Source organism: Pholcus phalangioides, unplaced genomic scaffold (genome assembly GCF_987345545.1).
Source record: "Pholcus phalangioides strain wild (caught in Gottingen) unplaced genomic scaffold, Ppha-v1.0 ptg000005l_1, whole genome shotgun sequence".
Classification (NCBI taxonomy): Eukaryota; Metazoa; Arthropoda; class Arachnida; order Araneae; family Pholcidae; genus Pholcus; species Pholcus phalangioides.
Genome location: NW_028301598.1, coordinates 8,966,693 through 8,985,628, shown reverse-complemented (window position 1 = coordinate 8,985,628; position 18,936 = coordinate 8,966,693). Strand labels below are relative to the sequence as shown.

The 18,936-nt window shown below is 37.2% G+C and overlaps 1 protein-coding gene across 1 annotated transcript in view; it reads right to left on the bottom strand.

Annotated features, from left to right (window-relative positions):
• Window positions 1-510: 510 nt before the first annotated feature.
• LOC149086255 (disks large homolog 4-like) overlaps window positions 511-18,936 on the bottom strand; it is a 186,296-nt gene continuing 167,870 nt past the window's right edge. The window contains exon 10 of the mRNA XM_089232280.1: window positions 511-16,195. Coding sequence (XP_089088406.1) covers window positions 15,931-16,195 — 265 coding nt within the window. The 3' untranslated portion in view covers window positions 511-15,930. The remainder of the gene's footprint in view (window positions 16,196-18,936) is intronic.

Here is an 18,936-nt window from a genome sequence, read left to right as displayed (position 1 = left end):
CTTCAGCCACCGAGGCGACCACAGCCGATTGACCTGGACGGGGCTAATCCAAGCCTCCCGTTTCGGCTGAATCCGAGGCCAAAGCTAGCGCATCAGGCTAACCAGGATCCCCATCTCCAGCCTTACGGGTCTCCACGCACGGCAAACACGCAGGTAGACAGCGTCCCAGACAGAGCATACGCTAGAAGCAACGCCCCGTCTGGGAGGACCCCTCCCCGCCTAAGCGGGGTCCACAATGAGGGGTTGGACACAAGACATAAACATATACAGGACAAAACAAGACGCAAGACAAGTACTGTAAGTTGTGTAGAAAAAACATGTAATCTTGGCTATTGAAAGTGAAGGATATGAGCACAAATAAGCGATGACAATGACGTGTGATAGATTTAGCATTACCCAGGGTGCACCACGAGGAGGCCTATCACATTACACCCCGTAAGTTTTTTAATGATGCAAGAGAAGTAAAGAAATAGCCAATCAAGTAAAATGCACAAAAAAAAACAAGTCACAAGTTTATTGCTAGAATTAATTGGGAACACAATGAATAAGAACCTACAAATATCGCATAGCAAGGGACATTCACTTGAGAAAAAACACAAGGGTATGGTAGAAAGGTATGTATGCATATGTATAGATATTTTTCATAATTTCAATTATAATTCTTTGAGTATGTTGATACTTAGACTCAACAAGATAACTAAATAGTATAAACATGTCTACAAGAAATTACAGCATAATTTATACGTATATGCAATATAAGTATTTGCGATTCGCATTTGTATATGAGCCACATAAAAAATATATGGCGATCTTATCAATCAAAATATATTTCTTCCATATTTTTGTTGCCAACGCCGCAGATCTCAATGCATACGTGGAAAATAGTCTTATTTTTATCATTCACTCCACAGATTTTTCGCAATTATTAATTCTTTTTTGCTCGATATAAACCCGTCATAGCAAACATTTCAATGACAAAAACCGTTTTCAGACAAAAAAAAAATTGATCTTTGTGGCATTACCCAGACAATACACTTCAACTAAGATCCAGCTTTTCGGAAATATCCCACACAAAGACGACTGTAATTTTAGAATACAGGAATGGCTTGCATATATATGGGGTCATTCAAGTATTAGGTCAGCATCGAGGGGGGGGGGTGTTTGAAGGTTGCTTACGTCACCTTTTTGAAGATATGAAACATTTTTAGCTGCTGACGAAATTTTGCTGACGGGGGAAAAAGGGGGGGGGGTCAAAAATGGCTGAAAATCTGCTTACGTAATACTTGGATGGCCCCTATGTATATACATGTTACGGTAAATGTGAGATAAATCCATTTATTTATTTATTCAATATTGTTTTTGCCGAGGCCTATACAAGGGAATGAATGCGGTGATGAAATTTGGTCGAGGAGACGGTTGATGTTACAAAAAAGGGTTTTTAAGGTTTCGACGAAGAAAAAAAGTGTTTTTGGAGATACTTATAAAAGACGTAATCAACCTGGAGGTTCCAACGGAGGTTCGCATAAATAATTACACCCAGATGGTTATAATTAGAAACCTCGGTGATTAAAGATTTATTGAGGCAAGTTAGATGCGTTTAATGAGACGTTGAAGATAAATTTCCCCAAATTGATCAATTTTATCAATGATGACCTTCGTGACTAAGGCTTTGAGTATGGCAAAAATGCCCATAATCAAATTTATCTTGATTTCCAGAAGACATTCGATTGGGTCCAACATGATGAGCTCTTGAAGCGTTTACACGAGATTGGGGGGCAACTCAGTAAATTGAATAGAATCGTGGTTAAGACATAGGTCACAATGGTTTATGGTGAACTGGGAATTCTTTGATTGGACAGTGTCACAAGTGGAGTCCCCTCAAGGAACAGTCTTTGCCCCTATACTTTTTCAATTTTTATCGATGAAGTCGATCAGCGGTATCGATGGAATTACTAGAAAATTTCCAGATGACGTGAGGCTAATGGGGGTAGTCGAGAATTAAAGTGATAAGAAGTTGCTCGAGAGTCTGGTCATAGTTTCCCAACCTTTTTGTCCCATTGCCTCCTTCTTCAGAAATTTTTTTCTCCCATCGCCCCCAACGCAATCTAAACCATAGAATTCGATGTTATAACCGTAGCTGCTACCGCCCCTCTGGATCATTCTAACTCCCCCGGGGGCGATACCACCTATGTTTGGAATCACTGCTCCAGACCAACCTCAACAGGATTGCAGCGTGGGCGAATTAATGGAGCATGTCTTATACCGTTGACAAGTCCAAAGTCGCTCATTTTGGTTCGAACAACCCACGTTTTTCTTTCGAGTTGAATGGTGTTACTATCCCGGATGCAACTAGGATCGATCACCAATTAGGGAATTCTCATTGACGAGCGGCTTAGGTTTATTGAACATTGTTCAGCGGTCATCAAAAAAAGTGAATGGAATGCTCGGTTTCATTTTCAAAAGATCTCTTTGCATACTCCTAAAGGTATCCTTCCGCTTTTCCGAGGCTTAGTTCGTCTTGGACAGGAGTATGACGTAATGTTTGGAGACCATACCTACGGAGGGACGTAAACTTGGTTGAAAGGGTGCAGGAAAGATCTACGCGTGTCCTTGTTGGCATACAGGGTTGAGTAATTAATAGAGACTTCATTTTTTGAATATGTTTACATGAATGCTGGTGTCGGGGAGATATGATCGAAATGTCCAAAATTTTCAACGGGATGGATAAGATGGACCATGAATTTTTTATACGCCGTCAATCAACTGCTTTTACAAGGGAACATCAGTATCGATTGTTAAAAAGTCTAGCCACAGAGAGCAACAGGCCTACAACAATACAATTATTCAATCATTACACTTCACTCATAGTTAGAAAACTTGATGGTAGATGGAAGCACTAATTTTTTCAGCCACCTCGTTGGGTTTTTTGTCTGTTGTTGCCTATGTATTTGTATTACGCATAATACCCAAGCGTTGGTTGTTAAACATGATAAAGCGTTATCGATAAAACATTTGCCGGTTATTATGCATAATCGTCATCTTGTATTGGTAAATATTTTGTTATTTTCACATAAATTAATAAATTTCCGGATACACCCATCCCCCGGGAAAGCTTCGATATCTCTCTGAGATGGGAAGCGGGGTGTGTCCGGTCCTTCAATGTTCAATGTATTGGTAAATATGATAAATCGGCCCGATTGAGGGGGATAAGATTTATTATTTAGATGACCGTACTGAACCGGATATAATGAACTCCTATGTAACGAACTTTTCCGAAAATCTCTGAAATAACTCATATTTTTCGAATTCTGAAATCAACGATGATATAACGAACTCCCATTTTACAAATTCTACGATCGTACCCGGATATAATATCAAATTGCACTCTGATATAACGTACTTTTATGAAACAAATTTTGTGGTCGTACCCCGATATAACGAACTTTTATGAAACAAATTTTATGGTCGTACCCCGATATAACGAAATTTCATTTAGCAAATTATTTGTTCTTTAACGGGTTTTACAAGCTTTTGTGCGTAAACAATCAGACCCCTATATAATGAACTCATATTTAACGAATTCAACAATCGGACCCCGATATAATTAACCCATATTTGTCGGATTCTAAAATCGTTGGACCTAGTTAAAACGAATTTCTATTTAACAAATTTCACGGTTGTACCCCGATGTAATGAACCCTCATTTAACAAAAATTCCATGTTCTTACCCCGATATTACATATCAAATTATCATTATATTAACAGTGCAACCTCTCGATAACGACACCCATGCGACAGAAAATTTTATTCGCTAACGAGGTCTGCTCGTAAATGAATAGTAAAATACATTGAGACCCATTGGCTTAATTTGAAAAAAGTGTCCGTCAACGGGAGGTGTCCACTAGAAAAGAGAATCTGTTATGGGAAGTTCCATTAGAATTTTTTTTTTTTTAGCATTTATCAAATTTGCTAATTACGCTTAGAGTTTGTGCCTAATTGCCAGTAAAAGTGGTAATTTGTTTAGTATCTATCAAATTTATCATGAATGCTTGGATGTCATGCATAATCCCTGGTAAAACTGATAAATTTATCAAAGTTACCGAGACGATTGACGATTGTGCATAACTATCTGTTACCCGCGGCTTCGCTTGCGGGGATTTGGTAATCTGAAAATTACTTTGCGGTAATTTCCCTGCATAACATTTGAACCCTCTGATGATCCCCCGAATTGAAAATAAAACCGTTCTTAGTGAATCTTTACGTCATGAAATAAAACTACTGTCAAAATTGCATATTTATAGCTTCAGTGGTTTCGGCTCGGCGCACATGAATCAGTCAGTCAAGACATGCTATTTTATATGTATAGATGACCGATTTATCTCACATTCATCGCTATATATATAGTACCAGGATTTACAAATCCCCTGGAAATTTATTTCGGTGTTGAAATGTGCGACAGAAAGATTTTCATTTTAGGTCCTCCTATATCGGGATATTACTAAAAAAAAAGAAAAGAAACATTTTACCGCAATGCTGTCAAGATGGATAGATATCCTGTGCTCTAGAAAGGATTTTGCTGTTTCGTAGGTTTTCACGTACGCGTGAATGTAGTAAGATTGAACCCGCTCTCTTTCAAGAACACACAATCCCCCTTGAATGAACGAAACTAAGTATTCTGTATACACAAACATATATTGAACGTTTCACGAAGAAAAAAATTATTTGAAGGAGGCATTTAGAAACCTCTCAACATCATTCGATAGTATTCGGAAAAGTCCTTATATATATTGAAAAATGCTCTTTAGAAAATCCTTTTATCCCTATCCAGCGTAGGCAGAGAATTCATATATTGTATATAGGTATATATTTTTTAAACAAGAAACAATAACGGCTCGCTTCAAATACAGGATTGCTCTACTTTATACACCATTTTTGAGATTACTCGTCATTCGATATTTCCAAGTTTGTTTTTTCGTTTTATGCTACAAATACAAAGTCCACAACAGGCAAATTGCTCAACGAGGTGGCTAAAAGAAGTTGCTCATAATAAATATGGATGTCAAATATAACCAAAATACAGCAACCTAATGTAAAAACATATATCACTAATAAATCATCTCTCGATTTATATCCCAAGACGTTTATCATATTTCTTTTTAAACGTATCAATTGTGTTAGAATTCACGACCCCCCTGAAAGTGAGCTTTTCTATTTATTATAGTTCTTTATTTATAATATTTCCTTTATTTATTATTATAGAAAATCTACCTGCGACAGCACAACCTGGAACTGTCCCTAACGACTATACCAGCGACTTTCCACTCACAAACATGAATGACATCGTGCTCACAAAGGTTGCGAACCACTGTCCTTGTTGCATTGCGGATAGTAATACCATTCAACTCGTAAGTGAAATGTGGGTTGTTCGAACCAAAATAAACGACCATGTAGTTATCCACATGGAAGGTCATGCTCCATTTATTAGCTCATGTTGCAGCCATATTCAAGTTCAACGGAGTCGTAAAGTTATGGTTCTAATTAAAAAAAATGCTCAAAATGTATTCAAGAATCATTTTGTACAAGCTTCGAGAATGAAAAATATAGTGTCATAAATTTTAAAAAAATCTAAATTTTTATGTGGTCCTGCTGCCTTCTATCTTCCAATTATAAAGTTGTTGCCCTGTTTCTCCTGAGGCCATTAAAAGAATTTCATGTTTCTAAAGCGCAATACTTGCTGAGACATTTGAATTCAAAAAACGGAGAAAATTTGGGAAATGAACATCATAAACTAATGAACAACGTCTCTTTCCCTTCATTTACGCTGGTTTTTTCCCCAAAGTTTTTTCCGATTTTTGAATCTGATATCTCGGCGAATATTGCACTTAGAAACATGGAATTGTTTTGCTGGCCTCAGGCGGGGAAAGGGCAACAGCTTTCTTATTGGAAGATAGAGGCCGGGGGACCGTATAAAAATTTATAATTTTTTTTATTTTCTGACACACTGTATTCGAAAGTGAGTGATTTTTGAACACATTTCGAGCATTTTTTAAACTAAAACTCTTCCTCTACGATGAACAGTTGATGAGATATAGTCCGAATCACAGGACACCCGGTATGTTTTATCGAACAACTGTTGGAAAAGTTTATGTATGAACAAGATGTGTTTTTTTAGTGCAGATAAGTAAAATACAGTGGATCCCGGTTATAACATTTGTCAAAAAGTAGTGTCATAAAAAAGTTGTAAGCGGGAAAATACTTTAAACGGGAAATCTTAATGAGACTTATACCATTAGTTAGAGTTGGGACCATGAAAATAAGTCGTACTAAGTGGGAAAACGTTCTTAAACGGGTTCGTCTGCTGTATACAGTACTGGAAATATAGGGATGTAACTCTCTTCGCCAGCGCTTACGATCACGACAATCTTTCTCATTGTCATGCGCAGTTCCACATTTGAAAGAATAATCTCAATTCAACATGCATGAAAATACAACCACGATATGCAAGCTCATTCTCATACATCGAAATGGAGCATTTTAAATTTTGCTATGACGAGGAATACTCAACTTCACTCGCATGTTGTCACACGATAAGAAAAATTGTCCCGAGATAAAATGGATGATCTGGGAGAGAGAGGGAGAGAGAGAAAGAGAGAGGGTGGGGGGGGGGTGTTTTCCCTTTGGGTAAAGGGAAATTCCCTTCATGAATGTGTTCATCTTTATTCATAAAATTGTAACACAGTTGCTTACTGCAGAGTGAATCGAAAATATCAGACGAAACTTCGAAACATTGCTAGAGGAGCATGAAATGAGCAATTTTCATCATTGAATGTGTCCCCGAAAATTCTATATTTAGATGGTAGAGAACATTACCAGTAACCACTTCTGAGATGATAGGCTTCATTTGGTGTTTGGTTTGGAACTTCAACGGCTTGCACCGCTTCGTGAATTCAGAGTTCATTAATATGCATCTGATTTATGGGAGACACGAGAGGGACCGCCCGAAATGTTTGACCATTGTGAAGTGCACGATTGAAGTAGGCTTTCATCGGATTTTCAGAAGTCGTAAAGTAAGGCGTGTAGAGTGAAGGGTTCCGTTGAGAAATCGACAGAAAAATATCTGTTCTTGTCAATGCTAAAATAAGAGGCTTTTGTGGAGGCGCGATAGCTCGTCAGTGCCGCTGAGAAAGTTAATAAGCACATAAGGCTAAGTCAGAGGTTCTTAGTGTACCTCACCTTTGTCAGAGGCTCCGTGGAGAGGTGGCATGGAAAATGTTTTTCGAAAAGATCCTTTGATAAACTGCTCTGGGGAGCCGCGGATTAAGCGTTGATTAGGGTAAAAGGCACAGCGAATGTAAAAAACTTGAGTACATCTTGATTTCCAAAAGCCATTGGACGGGTCCAACGTGGTGAACTCTTGAAGCGTCTACATGAGATTGGCATTGGGGGCAGCTTGTTGAATTAGATAGCATCGTAGATAGGGCACAACGGGTTATGATTCAACGGGGAGTTTTCTGACTTTGACAGGTGTCACAAGTGTAGTCTCTCAAGGATGTATCCTTGGCCCCTTGCTTTCTCACTTTTTTTATCGATAAACTCGATCAGGGTATCGATGGGATTGTTAGCATATATGCAGAAGAATTGAAGATAACGGGAGTTGTAAGAAATGCAAACGCTTGGGAGATGTTCCGGAAGAACTTGAGTATGTTTGCATCATGAGTTAATAAATTGAGCATGACCTATTGTGTTCACAAGTACATCTGTCACTCATTTTGGTTCGAACAACCTTTACTTACCAACTTTTCACTTACGAGTAGAATGGTATTATTTTTCTGGATGCAAATAGGATGGCAGATTTGGGAATTCCCATTGATGGTTTTCTGAAAATTGTTCAGCAGGGGTTAAAAAATCGAATAGAATTTTCGATTTCATTCTTAAAAAGCTCTCTTTGCGTTCTCCTGAAGTAATTCTTCCGTATTCCGAGGTTTTAGTGTCGAGTTTAATTACGGAGAGGTGTATGCCGTAACGTTTTCGAGACCTATCGACAGAGGGACATATACTTGGTTAGGGGGGGGGGGGGTACATGAATGAATGAACGCCAGGGTCTCTGCCACCGGACTTATCCCGTTGCCGAGATCTCTTCCAGCCCAGCTTCGTGGCAGAGTCTGGAACAATGTGAGTGTGTACACCTAACAGTCTGAGTGTGTAGCTAGTGTTGTGTATATTTCATTGCTGCCACGTATACTTCAAATTGTGAGTGAAGTGTAATGATTGAATATTTGTAACGTTGTAGGCCTGTTGCTCTCTGTGGCGAGACTTTTTAACGGGGAGATCGGCTCGCATTCGCGCCTTGAAGTTGGGAACCACAGAAAACCAACTTCAGCCGACCACCACTGTGGGGTTCGAACCCGGATCCTCGCATTGCGAGTCCGTCACTATAACCACTCGACCACCACAGCGGCCCAGAGAGAGAGAGAGAGAGAGGGGGGGGGTGCAGAGAAGAGCAACGCGTGCTCTTGTTGGCACACAAATATTGAGCTATGAAGAAAGACTTGATTTCTTGAGTATGTTTACATTGGAGGAAAGCAGGTTTCTCTCTCTCGGCGGGAAGGGGGGGGGATATGATCGAAGGATTCAAAATTATAAACGGGTTCGACCATGAATTATTAATACAACAGAAACGAACTGCTTCGACAAGAGGACATCAGTATCGATTGGTAAGGGACATCTCCAGGGTTGTGGTGTCGCAGGGAGTTTTCCCCTCTAGTACTCTAGTAATGTTCTGAATCAATGGAATAGCTTACCCCTGGAGGTCGTGAATTCTAACACGATTGTCACATTTAAAAAGAAATACGAGAAGCTATCCATACTTAGATAAGACAACAATAATTTTTTCAAGGACAGTATGTATGTTTATATTTTATCATAATTATTGGTTTTTTATTGCTCTTATTGGGTTGCTGAATTTCCGATATAGTTCGGATATATTGGACATGCGTATTTTTTATAGCATTTTTTTTCCAGCCATTTCGTTGGGCAATTTGCCTGTTGTGGTCTTGGTACTTGTATTTATCTTCCTATTCATTTATTTTTGCCGGTTTTAAATAAGGTTCGATTTATTCATTTTTTGTAGAATCGTAAACTATCTTTGTTTTCAAATGTTTTGCTGGTCCACAAATTATTTCTCCCATTCATCTATTCTGTAGGGGTTCTTAGATTATTTCTCCAATTTTCCATTTTTTACTGGTCTCCAAATATTATCCTATTCATTTATTTTTGAAGAGATCCTCAAATTATCTCTTTTTTTGCCGGTCCTATCATTATTCTCCTATCTATTTATTTTTACCGGTCCTCTAATTATTTCTTCCATTTAATCCTTTTTGTTGTCCGCAAATTATTAGTTTCCCTATTTCCGATGGACCGTAAAATTATTCAACTTGTGAAAAGTCTGAACAACAACGTCCAGGATCATCCATGTGAAACCTGATACGTAAAACACAGCAAGAAATATTGAACGCAAAAAAATGGACACGAACATTTCCTACCGCAGTTTCTTTAAAAAAAAATTCATGTGTTTCACACAAAGTTCGACTAAGCGTTAAAAAATTTCTAATACATTTTTTGCTGAGCGGGAGGGAAAAAAAAATTACTTATATCGTTTTTCGTACGCAAAGTATTTCTTTCTCTCCACCCCATTTACCGGAACAGCAATTACGAATAATGTAGGAGACGTTAATATTAAAGGAGAAGAATTAAGAGCTTTTTTTCATTTTCGTCTTTAGGGCATCGAAGGTTATTTTATTTGTAATTTTCCTTTACATTTTCTCAACGAATAGGTTTTTTTTTTCCTTCCTTCGTTCTTGAATTTTTGTTATTCTTTATGAGATTAGTTTCCGTTTTTCAAAAAACGGTAATGAATTTCAACCCGTTACAGGCAATAATGGGATATTTCTCTCCGAGTTCTTGAGGCGATATGACAAGCGAAATCCTTTTCGAGCTTATGGAGGGATAGAAAAAAATATGAACGCCGTTTAGTATATATAAATAGATGATTTTTTTTCCTGTTTAAGCTGTTTTTTGAACACGAGAATGTTTCGTACTTATAATAAAAAACTGCAGGGTATTAATAATAAAGTTAACTAGTGCAGACTAATACATGATTTTAATCTCGTGATGTCTATAGAGATCCATTTTTTTTTTTTAATTCTACTATCTCAGTATTGTTTGTAAAACCTTTCTGCTTGATTACTTTTGACTTATGACGTATACAAACTTCAAGTAAAATGACATGAAAGGAATGAGTACAATGGATGTCTCAATATATTAGGTTTTATGATAACTCACATATTTGATAGATACCTACATCACGAAGGGGAAAGTGGGAGGCTAATGGGACAAATTTTTGTTTTTGATTTGTTTTTTAAAATAAGCCAATTTGAATTTCCTTTTTGTTTTATTGAAGAGCATTATACGTCACTTGATAAAAATATTCGAAACAAATAATTTTAGTTCTTTTTATAGTGATGGTCAATTTATCCCTTTCAGACCCGAGCAGTCATTTTTTGGATTTTTAAAGATGTTTTTTTCATTTTTGATAATCAAAAAATATATTAAAAACATAACTGTCTGCAAATATTTTTTTGTTTTCAAATTTTCAATTTTATGGGAAGAAATAATTCATTTCGTTCAATTTTTTTTCAACCAAGATGATTCAGGGTATATTCATCTTCGTATATATTTTTTCCAGAATTTTATTGCTAAATTTTATGTATAGTGAATTACACTTTTCCTGGAGGCTCTTTTTCCTGGAAGCCATCTTAAAAACCCAAGAAAGTTCAACTTTAAATGCTGCCTTCTGATGACAGACCCCAAAGTTCATATCCACCATATTTCTGACTTACTGAAAACTTACATAATCCTTCAAGTCGGGGTTTGATTCCCTGAGATTATAAAAAAAAAATCTACAGTTATAGAAAAGCAACCACCACATTTGTGCATGCATGGGTCTGAAATAGTTATACATCAACTAAAAACAAATCCACAAAAAAACAGGATGTGCACTATGAAATATTATGGTCTTTGGACACACAAGCATACTGAAGAATACTTAATGTAACTTTTGTTTTAAAACAAAAGTTCTTGAGACAATTTCGGCAGGACAAATTTATGCTTATTTGGGCAGTATTTCAAATTTTGATTTTCGTATAGTTTCATTGCACTTGCAAAATTATTTTGAGTTTAATGTACATTATTTATATGTACAGTATTTATTAAGCATACAATTAAACACATCCCAATTAGGCATATCTTTATCCATCATAAAACCCAATTTAAAAATCTAAAAAAAAAAAAATGCATAAAATAAACCAGAAACACCTTCTCTTAATCATTACTACATGTTCCATCAGATCCCATTGTGCTTGCCCCATTAGTCCCTACAAGCTGAAAGCTTATATTTTGTCGAATGTTTGCACATATTTATCACAAGAAAATGTAATTGGGATTTATGAAAAGTGCGATGTTCGAAGCATATAAAACTTAGCAGTATCTTCACGAACGTGAAGAAATTTAATAATTCAAAATCATTCAAATCAATAACATCAAATTTATTTATCCGGATGCAAAACTGATTTTCGTCTTTCCCTTTCTTTAATAATGAGGAATGGATTCAACTACTTATTAATGACAGCCACCAAATTTTTGCCATTCCAATGTGAAAGAAATTTGCAAATAAAAACGGCAGAAAGAATTTGTCCTTGCCCCATTGGCCCCCACTTTCTCTTGTAGTATTGCAATCATATTTCAATCATGGAGTAAAACCGAAACCTGTCATCCTGTTTTTTTTTTTTTTTTTTAAACTTTCACTCTTCCACGTTCTTGTGATAGAAGCTTTTTTCAGGAAATTTTTACCAAGAAATACACTATAGTAACAACATATTATAGTTCCATAATTCGACGAAGAAAAGTCATGAGTATTTAAAATCGGATATGATGGTCTTGACCTCTTGACTGTCGTTTGAAATTTCACACTAAGTTTGTTTACCGAAGGCACAGAATGACACTAAGAACACATTTCAGCCTTCTCTCGGCATTTCCCATCAGTACATGAACCAATTTCCTTCTTTCCTTCATAAAGACGTGTCCCTTCTGACGGTCTACTCTTAAATACAACTTTAATTAATGTTTTTAAATGAAACAATTTACAACACAAAGTCAGTTGAATGAAGAATAAGAGCTTTCCGGGCTGTGTAGCCTTGGCATTTTGTTAACTTCTAACGTTTCACCCGCAGCTGAGGCAGGCATTTTCAGAGCTGAAGATTACCGCCGGCTTTAGATGGGAGATCGGAAAATCTTTAATTTCTTTTCTTTTCTGTTAAAGTTGTTATTGTGCCGAAAAATCAGTAGAATTTCATTTTGCCGAATCAATTTTCTGTAGAATAGGCGATAGCGATGAGTATTTGACAAAATCGTGCTTGTATTTTCAAAGTTCATTTTGTGTCCTGTTTGCATGGGCTCAACTAAACGGCTGACTTGTCTCATTAACACTTATTATGCGTGCTATTTTCAGTTGTGACGGTAAAAGTGCTTTATTGTTCCTTTTAGGTGCAACACTGGTGCAATATATTGCAAGCCTCTTTCCCTTCTTACTTTTTCCTCCTCTCTCATCAGCAGGCAAAAGACGTTTTTTTTAATCTCTTCTCTAATTCAGACACCACACGCGGCAACTTTCTGCAGTTGAAGAACGAGTTTTAAATTCCACTTAGGCGAGGTTGGACTGAGATATCAGTCCTCCGCTTGCGATGTGTTAATCTGTAACTTTTGATGTTTCTTTAATTTGGTTGAGGTGCTTCTCTTGGTGGTGATGCTCTAATGTATACTTTGCAGAATGAACATGATATTATGTATCAAAAGGAATAATTTCGTAGATAATCTCGGCTTTTCGATCCCATTACTCTCACATACGGATGTTCTCTCCGAAGATAACCAGAAAAGCCATATCCACCAATCACAATCTTGGTTCTTGCTATTATCCAATTCCGGAACAGAACCAGATATTCAGCCACTCCAAAGTACAGCTCAGCAAAGTACAGTTAGCGGGCACGAAAAAGGTGATAAGAAGGGTGCTACCAAAGCTGCATTAAGAGTCTTTAAAAAGGTATGATTTAAAGAGTGCATTAAGTAGTAACTTTCAAGCGGCTTTGGGAGCCACTGAAGATGCCCACCACAGAAGTTAACAGAACACCATGATCACACAGCCCGGCAAGCTCTTATTTTCCATCATACACCGGCAGTCTTTGAAAACCTGCGCCGACACACAAAGTAGGTTATTAGAACATACGAGGGAGACCCAAAAATAACGGTAATTTTACAAGAGGGATGGGATGACGGGACGTTACTTAATGTAGGATCTCACATGTTGTAATGCTACCATCTGTTGGCCAAAAGAAAGGTTGCCAATAGGTCGATGTAAGTGACATATTGGTATGAAAAATACAGGAAAGAAGCGGGACTTGATGTAAACATGTTATTTCTTGACCATTCGTTAGGCAAAAAGGTTGTGAAGTAAAAGAGAAGTATTGGGACGAAAAAAAATACGGGACAAAAGAAGGATTTTTGATATATACCGTATATATGCACACGTTACTTCTCAACCATAAGCCAGCCAAAACAGTTGCAAATTAAGGGAAATACTAGTACGAAAAATGCGGGAAAGAAGCGGGATTTCATGTGAACATGTTATTTCTTCAAGTCACATGATTTCCTGACAATCTGTTAGCCAAAAAAGGTTGGGAATTGAGTGAAATATTGGTACGAAAAAATGCGGGCTTCTTAACTTTGGGTGCCCCTTATATGTTTTAAATAACTTTTGAACATATTATGCGAGTTGTACATCTTTTCACTATGAATAAACAAATAACTAAAGTTCCTGTAACTTCCATCTGATACAACAATTATTCAAAGAGAAGATTTTCATTTATACATGAGGTTATCTTTGATATAATCAATGCAAATAGAATGTAATTTTATTCATAAAGAAGCTCAAAGACTTACTAAATAAAATGGTAGAAGTTCCCACCATACGTTTTGAATTACAAGCTTCGATACGAAGTACAGTGTATTGCTCTGTTAACAGTAATTTCATATCTGAGGAATGAGTAAGTGCTTGATGAATGGTTTTTTTTTTGTTTACATATGGAACATCTGAAAGCATTTGTATTGGGTTTCGATACTGATAATGACACAAATGTGTTTTTTAAAATCAGAATCGTACCGATAAGCTCATCTGTGGCATTTCATGAAACACAGTTTTTTTTCTAAAATTCCAATTTTTCGAAAAAAAAGTTGCACTGTTTGTTCTCATGAAAGATCTACGAGAAAATTACTTGAAAGTTCTGAAGCAGCCGAAGGTTTTCAATCGTATTGTTGATGCGTTTGTCTATTGCTTTTCATTAAAATCACAATGCACAAGATAGTCCTCTTCGTATAACCATCAGTCTCCTCAAGTTTGAGAAAAATCTTTTATATATAAACATAATGAACGCTTTCTATCATCATCTACAAGATAACGAAAGAAAAAATTTTCTAGAAGAATCTTTAGATCCTGAATATCAATGAAGATTTTCCATCTTCTTCAACCAACATTTGATAAATAACAAAATGGATTACCACTACTTAAATGCTGATTGGTTCTGTCTACCGAAGATTAAATTTTTTTTCTTGAATTAGTTTCCTGATTTTACGAGGGGTGTTCGGAAAGTGGAGATACAATGACTACAATTTATTCATTTCTTTTTGGACAGAATGTTTACTAAAAATTATACACTAGTTTATGCATTATTTTTCTACATAATTGCCATCATCATAATGCAATTCATGATCATGCGACCAAGCGTTCGGGCGAAGGTATATACGTAGATGATGTGTATTTTGATTTCCAAATGGCATTCGATTGGGTCCAACACGGTAAATTCTTGAAACATTTTTTTTTACATCAGATTTTGGAATTTGAGGCAACTTGTTGAATTGGATAGAATCGGGGTTGAGGGATAGTTCACAACGGGTTACGGTGAAAGAGCAATTCTCTGATTGGACAGGTGTGAAGAGTGAAGTCCCTCAAGAAATTACCCTTGGTCCCCGTACCTTTTTCACTTTCTATCGGTAAACTCAATAAATGGAATAATTTACTCCGGGAGTTGTAAATTCTACCACAATTGACATGGCATGGTTTAAAACGAAATACGATGTTTATAATGGGATGATTCGAGAAGCTCTCCATACCCGGGTAAGACAACCCTAATTTATAAGTGCAGCGAATTTTATTATATTATAATCATTAGTTTTTTTATTAGTGTTATTTTAGTGTGCATTAGTTTTTTTCTTGATAATTGCTCTTATCTTGTGTTGCTGTATTATAGCTATATTTGGCATCCATAATTTTTATAGGAATCTTTTAATGTTGCTTTTTGTGGCCTTCGTATTTTTCATTTTTTTGCATACTCATTATGTATGGCTACTTCCCGAACAACCCTTGTACATTTAAATTTGAAAAAATAAAATAAAAATCTATTTTACTGTAAAATGCGGTACTGTGATTCAGCCGTGTAAAATGGTAGTCAGTTCTGTTTTCAATATAATCAAAAGCCACACGGTTGTATGGACCGTAAAACTAATCTTTAAGATATTGACCGTCTTCTTTTGAATCGACCGTTTTCATGTGAAATTCAATGAAATGAATAGAATGACGATCCGTTGGAAATTACTTTCCACAATCACTTAATATATAACGTATGTGTACAAATCACAAGTCATAAGAGACAGCTCTTGTATATGGGGAATACAAGATTGAGACCATTTCATTCTGACTGGTTTTTCAGCAACTCGTATTTTCTGTCAGTATGATTGCTTGTATAATAGGAGTATGTATTTACAGATTCAGAAGCTGGTAACCAGTATACTGGGCAGAAGAGGATTCTCGGAACCGCTCGCGCTGTACTCGTCTTCGTTGAGTTGCTGGGCATGGTGACGGAAGCTTTCCGTCATTATGCTCAGTCTCGACCTCGAACGCCTCAGACTCGAGTTCGGACTGTGACACGGGCTCTTGTTGAATACCTGCAGGTCGGGTACGACGGTTGAACATATGACAGTCGTGATGCAGTTGGCGAATCCCAACGCCGGGCTTTCTTTACTCACAGGAAGACTGTGGATTTGAGAAACAAAAAGTCTAAATTATCTTAAATGAAAAAAAAAAAGACATAAGAAAATCATTAAATATATTGGACTGTACAGTGAAATGACAGAAAAACGGGTACAGGCAAGTGTTTGCAAATAAATGAGATATTCAACCAATCAACGTAAGTCGATGTAGTCAAAAGCACCTATTTTAGACAACAGGTATCTTGGGAAGCTGTTTTATCGGTTTCTGCTGCTACAATGGCAGATTATCGCGATTTACGTGACTAAGTAGTCGGCGCTCGTGAGATGGGTCGCAGCATTTTCGAGGTAGAGATGGAATTCAGGTATTTGTTCATAACCATCGCAACCTTGAATATAAGGAATCCGGAACAACAAATCTCCAACAGAGATGCTGATAGAAAAAGACACCGAATGGACAGGATCATCGACGGCTGACAAGAATCCTTTCCGAGATAAGCGTATAAAACGGCCTCAAATCACTTCAGATTTTAACAAGTTGGGACAACAACAAGTGTCTCTTCTTAATCAAGTATCTTTGATAACTGCAAGGCAGAAAACTATGCAGCTTCGCTTGGGCTGGAAAGCACCACCATTGGCCTGCTGACGACTGGAATTACGTTCTCTGGTCTTAGAATTTGCGTTTTCAGTTGTATTGACCTGATGGTCGTGTACGGGTATGGGAAAACCCCCATAAAACCATGGAACCCGCACGTCAATAGGAGAGTTCAAGCTGGTAGAGGTTCTGTCATAGTATGGGATGTGTGCAGTTGGCATGATATGCGACCCCTGATAAGTCTACAGACGACTCTATGGTGACAGTACGTAAACATTCTTACCGATCACTTACACCCATTCATGTCTTTGGTGCAATCCGACGGGCTTGGAATATTCCAAGGACAATGCGACACCACATAAGTTGGAAGTTGGTACCGAGTGGCTCCAGGAACACTCTTCTAACTTTAGCATCCTCCGTAGGCCACCTAAATCCCCACATGTGAACATTATTGAGCACATATGGGATACCTTGCAACGTGCTGTGCAAAATCATCTCGCACTGTTATGGAATTGCGTTCTGCCCTGAGAGAATCATGGCGTGAATTGCCTTCAGGATACCTTCATACATTAGTGGAGTCCATGGCACGTCGTAATGCTTTCAATACTCGAGAGGGGGGGGGGGAAACCTACACGATATTATGCGAGTGTAGAAGTTTTTCTGGCACATCAGTATAATATGTGGAATAAGCAAAATGTTAACAACTGACTTTCAAAAATGTAAAGATCGCATGACGCAATGCAGAAAAGTAGAGGCTGTGACTGCGATTATACTTTAGCACAGGGTGGTTATGATTAAACTTACACCACTCAGACCTATGTAGCACCCGTTCTGGCTGGTGTATGTATTTCGTTGAACCTTGATGTGTACGCTATATGAACCATGGGGATAAAGAAAAATGCAATAGAAATGGTTCGATTTTTGACCACCAAGTAAAAAAAGGGCACTTTTCATATCGCAGTTTTCTTTTTCCCATGTTCAACATAGCCTACATACCAAGTTTCAACGAAATATGTATACCAGAACAATCGTTACATAGCGCTGAGTAGTGTTAGTTTAATTATAATCACCCAGTATGCATGTCAGCAGTTTTTGGTTTCAAACCAGCTGAAAATGAAAGTTGCTTTGGTTATGGTAATATTAGGTAATTTGACATTTTTGCTGATAGATTGGTGACGATTGGTTGTATGACCCTCTCTAGTTTTAATGAAATATGGTCACCCTTGGATATCGAAGATTTGTGAGATTAATAACTGACAACTGTGGGAAAAACTGCCATTTATAGCATAATATTCTCGTGACGATTCTTTACAAATCACATAATCCTGCTTTTCAGATGTTCTACCTCCAAAATAGTAGAAGTTTTCTTTCCCGGGTTCAAAAGTAATGCTGGAAACACGAAATTGGTATTTTCTGCCATTTTTAGTCATACGTCATTGGTAAATGAGGCTTGCTACATAGGAACAAAGATCGTTTTACACGGTATAATCATTAGAAAGCCGAAAGAGAAACTAAAGTTTATCAATTAATGTTTTAGACTCGGGCTCGTTGTTTGAAATATTCGATCGTAATGGAAAGTGGAAGTGAAATTTGACTGAATACAAATTGAATATTTTGTTTCAAAGAGTGAACGTCCTCTTCCAGGCCTGTTCAGAACTGGGTACTAGAACATCAGCACTGTCTAGAATAGCTGGAGCGTCCGATATTCGATATTACATCGAACTTTGGCATTTAGATTAATGTGACACATTCAGACATTTTGCTGACGACTACAGAACGATGACGACGAATGAAATCCGAGACAGACATGTTATAGAGAAATGAAACAAAAGCAAGAATAATGGATATTACAAACATAAGTAGCAAAAACGAAACAGAAAATAGAAAATTTGCGAACGAAATAGAAAAACAGTCGGCCCCCCGTATTCGCGGGGGTTACGTTCCGTAGGTGACCGCGAATAACGGAAACCATAGGTTTTTTTTGTATATCTTGTTTATTGAACATCAGAAGAAGAGCAGGGTTACGCAGGGGTAGAAAGGATATGTAAAAGAGAGTGATGTTTTTTTGAAAGAACACTGTGATTTCTGTTTGCCATTTCTTCTTCATATCATCAAGTATGTTCGAGTATGTTTTGATAAGACTTCCTGTACTAATTTTTATACATGTGAAGCACATACCATAGAAGGATCTA